General features: G+C 49.6%; 1 protein-coding gene across 2 annotated transcripts in view; it reads right to left on the reverse strand.

The window, feature by feature from the left end:
- Nucleotides 1-2,971, reverse strand: part of GRIA3 (glutamate ionotropic receptor AMPA type subunit 3) — a 143,522-nt gene extending 140,551 nt beyond the window's left edge. For both annotated transcript variants that reach the window (XM_056491537.1, XM_056491538.1), the window contains exons 1-2: nucleotides 2,373-2,971; nucleotides 1,379-1,537 (exon numbers count right to left, since the gene is read on the reverse strand). In XM_056491537.1, the coding sequence (XP_056347512.1) occupies nucleotides 1,379-1,537; nucleotides 2,373-2,463 (250 nt within the window). In that variant the 5' untranslated portion in view covers nucleotides 2,464-2,971. The remainder of the gene's footprint in view (nucleotides 1-1,378; nucleotides 1,538-2,372) is intronic.
- Nucleotides 2,972-6,000: the final 3,029 nt, after the last annotated feature.

Consider the following 6,000-nt stretch of genomic DNA (forward strand, 5'->3'; position numbering starts at 1 on the left):
TGATGTTTGTTGTAAGAGCTGTTGAGACTCTATAGGATTAGTAAAATAAGATGTAAAGTACAGACACGCTTTTATTTACCATCTTTTCCAACTTTTCCAAATATTTTTATTGTATATTACAAAATTAACTCCCCTGCAAAACTTTAAAAGGTCCTACTTCAAAGTGCTTTGGAGAGCGTAACACTGCACTACCAAGAAGCAGTCACATGGGGGATATATTAGAATATCAATCCAAAATTTGTCCAAATATTTCCTGACTGTATATTTTTTAACCATCAACTTTCTCAGAATATACAGTGGGACAGGAATGTAAGAATTATCCTATCTCCTGCAAATAAAAAAATAAATAAGTTATTCAAAATATAGAATTGTTTTAAAGCAAAAATTACTAGTCTTCTGTACTCCAGTACTTCATTATTTCACTACAGTCTTCCTCTTTGACCATTTTATACTGTGAGTATAAACCTGCAAACTGTGAAAGGAAACCTGTTCATAATGAAAAGTTAGTACATTGCATTCAGTGATCCATTAGATCATGTGCAGACATGTATCTCTACATTGCAAAGTGCATTAGTTACCTTGAAAGAGGACTCCTTTCATTTTCAAAGATTTACAATAAAATTTGTATAGAATCAAATTTGGATACATCAGTAAAACAAATATCCAGGAACTACTATTGGTAAAGGAAGGCTTTTTAAAATGCAGAGCACGCACAAGTCTTTCTGAAAGAGATTTTGCATTTTAACGCCACATTAGCAATACTCAAAATTCTATTTTGCATCTTCTGTTAATAAAAGCTCAAATTCTAGGCGTGCACGGCTTGTGCAGAGCTATTTCTCCTTACGCCAAATGTTCTGATTCCATTTTCTCTCCCCTCAGCTCTAACAGTATGTGTCAGTTTACAGTCTCCTCAGCTTTTCACAGGACTCTCACTGCAAGAAAACAACTCACTATTTCAAAGCAGATGAGGCAAGTAAGCCCCTCTAGCCTTCTCCCCTCAAGGTCACTTCCAAACAGTTGTTTCTGGTTTTTCCCTGCATAGTATGTTATTTGCAAATTATGCCTTTTCACACAGCTAGGTTGTAGCCTCAAGAGAAGAGGGATCTTGCTTCAGCAGCAATTCACTGATTGAAGCTACACAGCACTGCTATATCAACAACATGGTTGTTTTCCTGAAAAACAAAACTAAGGGGATGAAGTGGTGAGAGAACTTTTCCTAAGGTATTCCATATAATCCTCCAAATCTACGAAACCTCCCGTCACTACACACATTTGTTGCACTATATTGTATGACCAGGAACTCTAGGCTACCAGGAAGGAACTGAATGCAGGACAGATAACAAATGAATATATTTTTAAAAACCAGGTATTTACTTACAAGCATTTGTCACTGAAAAACTGTTCGAAGAGTCCAAGTGATCTACGTGATAGTTCAAATGGAAGGGCTTTTCTGTGGTATTTTGGTTTGTGTTGTATAGCTGCACAGCAAATCGAAATGCACTGTGCTCCTGAACAGTGTTCCTCATAAAAAGTCCACCTAGACGAGGAGAAAAAAAAAAAGGAAAAATGGGAAAATGTATTTCAGAATTAATTCTGAGAAGAAACAATGGCAATAAGCTATATTTGCCTGCTGCACACTGCAGGAGAGAATGAACAGGAGCAGCCTGAACCTGAGCACATAACTCTGACAGACCTACATGAAACACTTATTCCAAGTCCAAAGTCAGGTTTTAAAGCCACACACCACATCCAGGTGCCCCCAGAGCAATGAGAGTCGCTTGGAGCTGCAGGTGCACCTTGAAAACCAGGCCACTTCTACACGGATGCTCACACAGAGAATTAAAAGTCTAACTTGGGGAACCGTGGCTCCTAAATCCTGCCCAGACTACCGAAATATCGCCACTGTAGTTATGTGCGGGGACACGGTGGCGTGCGGCGTGGCAAACGTGCGGTTTCACGGTCTGCTGGAGCGGTAGCGCGGCCGAGGAAATGATGCTCCGAGAGACGGCAGGGAACAGCCCCGCTTCACTCGCTGCCCTGAGCCTCACGGCTCGCTCGGCCCCGGCTTTCGGGCACGTCGCTACAGATTCACGCCGCGCCTCTCTCACATTATGCGCTCCACGGGATGCGCGGCTCCAGGGCAGGGTTCCGCAGAGCGCGGACCCGATCCCCGCTGCTCGGAGGGGTGCGGGCAGCCCGGCGCCCCTCGCAGCCGCCCGCCGGCGCAGCCCCGGCACCGCCGCTGCCTCTCGCCCCCCGAAAGGGGAAGGAAGGGGAGCGGGGCTGGCTCCTTCCCCGCGGCGCCCGGGCTCGCCCCCCGCTCCCCTCCACACAACTTCCCCCGGCTGGCGGGGACGGCGCGGGTCGCTTACCTATACTGATGGTGTTGGGGAACCCCGCCAGTGCCTCCCCCAGCAGCCCCGCCAGCAGCAGCAGGAGGGTCCGGGGCGCGCTCTGCCCCATTTTCTTCAGCCCCTGCGGTTCAGCCCCTAAACCGAAACTGGCGGCACAGGCATGGGCGCAACTGGAGACTCGGAGCTGTGTCAACGGTGGTGGCGATGCTGGCGGAGGTGGTGGGGAGGATGGTCCCCCTCCTTTCGTCTCTTTTTTTTTATCCTTTCCTTCCCCAAATCCCTCTGCTCTCGTCTTCACCCCAGTCTAGCAGGGCTCATTGGCTGCGAGATTGCCTTTCTCCCCCGTCTCCAGCAGCCCCCCCCAACGCAGGGACTTCCCCCAAAGATGGTGGGTAGCGAAGCCGCCGAGGCTGCTCCGCCCGGGCCGGGAGGGGGTTATCGATCAAACTTGGCGTGAGGCGGGCTGGCAGCCGCTCCGCTCCGCTCCGCTCGGCCGGCCCGCCCGCCCAGCCCCGGCGGCTCCGGCCGCGGCTCCGCGCTCGGGCTGCGGTCGGCGGGAGCGCACCGGCCTCACGTGGGGCGGCCCCCGGGCTGCAGCTGCCCCTTTAAAGCTGCATCGGCTCGGGGTGTGTGTGCCTGTGTGTGTGAGTGTGTGAGTGCGGTGCGTGCGCCTGTGGGCGGGCGGGGGAGGGAGCGGGGAAGGGAAGGAGGGGCGGGGAGCCGAGCCGGGGCCGGCAGAGGAGGCCGGGGGTGGTGGGGCTGTGCTCGGGTCCTGCCTGTGCCGGTGCCCGGGCCCGGGGGCCGTGCGGGAGCCCCGGGACTCCGGGCCGGGAGGCAGCAGAGGCGGAGCGGGAGGCCCGGTGGTGGCCGGGGCAGGCGGGTGCCGCCGGGCCCCGCCTGGGGGCGAGGGCTGGGGACAGACGGGCGCGCAGGGGCTGCCGAGGGAGGGCTGGAAAGGGCCGCAGGAGGGGATGCCGAGGGACCGTGCGCTCCCGAAGGGACTGCCGGCCCTGCGCCCGACTTCTCCCCATCCCTCCTCCGGTGCCAGCGCATCAGCGGGAAGCATCATCCGCCCACAGTGCCATGAAGTGAAGAAAGACAAGAAGAGTTTAATCCCACACAAGGGAATGTTAGGTCCTTCCCAACCTCCTCTAAAGGAAGGAACTCAAATAAAGTCTCCGTTTCATCCTTGATGCTGGAAAAAGACACAACGTGTGTCAGCTGATGGGCTGCCACCACAGGGCACACCGCAGGGCCAACCTGGTGGTCGCAGGGGAGCATGAGATGGGTGGCAGATATCCTGTGTGTCTTGAACAGCAGCCCTGGGACGCTCCTGGCCTTTGTATCCACAGGGAGCTGCTGTGCATCTGCCTGCGTCAGGTTCTCTGTGGTCTTTCACTCATATCCTTGACACTTCGCGGTAGGGATCATGCAGTGCTTTTTTTTTTTTTCTGCTTTGGGACTCATAAAAATGTACAAAATAGAGACAGAGAAGTGATACTAGGTGGAGTTGTCTGTCTCATAGGCCCAGCAAAGACTGTTCTTCCCTTAATATTTGTTTTTCCTCTGATTTCAAAAGTCACTTTACGTCAGTGCTGTTCTGCTTTTTTTATCTTAATCTTAGACTGTGGCACTGTTTGGGCTGATGTTCAGATCGGTTAGAGATAATATTGTAAAATAATCATCCAGTGCCACTGGCTGTAGCATCATGTAAGCAGTCAAAGTGTAAGATTGAAGGTTGCTGCAGGTTACCACACAAATGCTGCTGAACAACATCAGTGATTCAAAACACTACTTTTGAAGGAAGCCAGAGGTAAAGGTGAGGATCAGGGCACCACAGCCATGATGCAGGAGTGTAACACATGCTTTTAGTGACATATGTGTGACACCTGCTCACTCCAAGGTGCATGGAGCATTGGTTGCTGCATGTTGTGTTCCTTTATGAGAATCATTCCCAGAAAATGGAGACTGTTCCAGTTCAGGCAGAGGTAGGGATCAGGCTGCATCCATCCATCAGGGTGGATGGTAATGTTCCCTATTTAGACTGAGATGGCAGTTATCACTTTCTCTTTTTAATGAAATGGCAGTATGTATGGACAGGTGGGGTAAAGGTTCATGATTATAGCACTCCTCAAGCTCAAAGCTCTGAACACATATTACCTATGAATTCCTGTAAGCATCCCCATGAGGCATGATTATATTCTTCTTTTACACATGTAGAAATCTAAAACCCAGGGACAGCAACTGACCCTGCTCACCTAACCAGGAAGTTTCATACCCAGAATTAGCATCTTGAGCATCAGACTGGCTTTGTTGTAGAGCACTCTGCTCACAAATATCTTTTGGTAAGGATAGCAGATCTGAAAGCTACAGACAGGTACAGGAAGTTTAGACATTTAGGATAGTTGTCAGAAGCACTACTTACTTTTTCCTATTCTACACACCTCCAACCTCTTTCTAATGTATTCTCTACAAAGTCCTGCTGTCCTCTTTTTTTTTTTTTTTGTGCCCTTTGCTAGCGGCCCTGCTTTCTCCCTGTTCGCTTGTTCTTGCAAATTCTCTCCATCTCGGCAGGCAAGTATTGCAGGCTGATTGCCACTTGCCACACTGACAGCTGATGGTGCACTGAAAAAGTTATGAAAGAAATTATGTATAACATTACAGATATTAGAACAAGAGAGGAGATAAAAGAGCCATGAATGAATGTGGCATGTGTCAGAATCTCAGTTTCACACACTGCCAGCAGGGTGGGTACCTTGTCTCCAGTAAAAGGGTGCTTCACAGTCTAATCTACAAATGGACAGTCATGTGGTGATCCAAAATATATCTGTGCTGAGAGACAAATCTTCATTATCACCCACATTCTTCCTTCTGAAGCCCCTTACATGTTGTTGTTATTATTCTCATTAGCATTTGGAATATGCAGTTTGCTTTTTTGTTTATGCAGTGAGCTTTATGGCGTGATTAGCAGGTACAAATGGCACAACAGCCATTTGTAGCAGTGGGGAACAAAGCGGCACGGACTCCTTTATGCATCCAAAGGAGATCGCTTTATCGTAGAAATCGCACCCTTGCTACGCCTTTAGTCTCCACTGGACATAACTGAAACCAAACTGAGGCCTAACAGAGCTCTACAGAGGGAGGGCACCCATTGGCTGGCTCAGCTGCCGTGCTGCTGTCCGCGCGTCCTCCCACCAATCAGCTTCCCGCTCATACGCGGTCCCTGCGCTCCTCCAGCCAATCACAATCTCACTTGCAGCTGTCGCTGACTCTCCTCACTCATAACCGCTGCTCACCCCTCAGCGACTTCCAACCGCGCGGCCTGGGGCTGTGCCTTTCCCACAGGGCCTTCTGGTGAGCAAAAGCCTTAACCACTTTAACCATTATAACCCCAGATCCTATATTGTCCCCTCTTCTTTTTAGTTTTATTTATTTTTTTTAATTAAGCAATGAAAACCTACTAAGAAAAACCTAAACAATTGCTAAGACATTAATAAGTGACAACAATAATTACTATAACAACCTCCCAAAAACTGTAACAAATGCTTATAGCGTAGTAACTATATACACGTAGAATCAGGACCATGGGACAAAAGGCTGCACACATCATGATGGAATCCATTCCACGTGGTGGCCTGTGGAGATG

The sequence above is a fragment of the Oenanthe melanoleuca genome, chromosome 4A, assembly GCF_029582105.1.
Source record: "Oenanthe melanoleuca isolate GR-GAL-2019-014 chromosome 4A, OMel1.0, whole genome shotgun sequence".
NCBI classification, from domain to species: Eukaryota; Metazoa; Chordata; class Aves; order Passeriformes; family Muscicapidae; genus Oenanthe; species Oenanthe melanoleuca.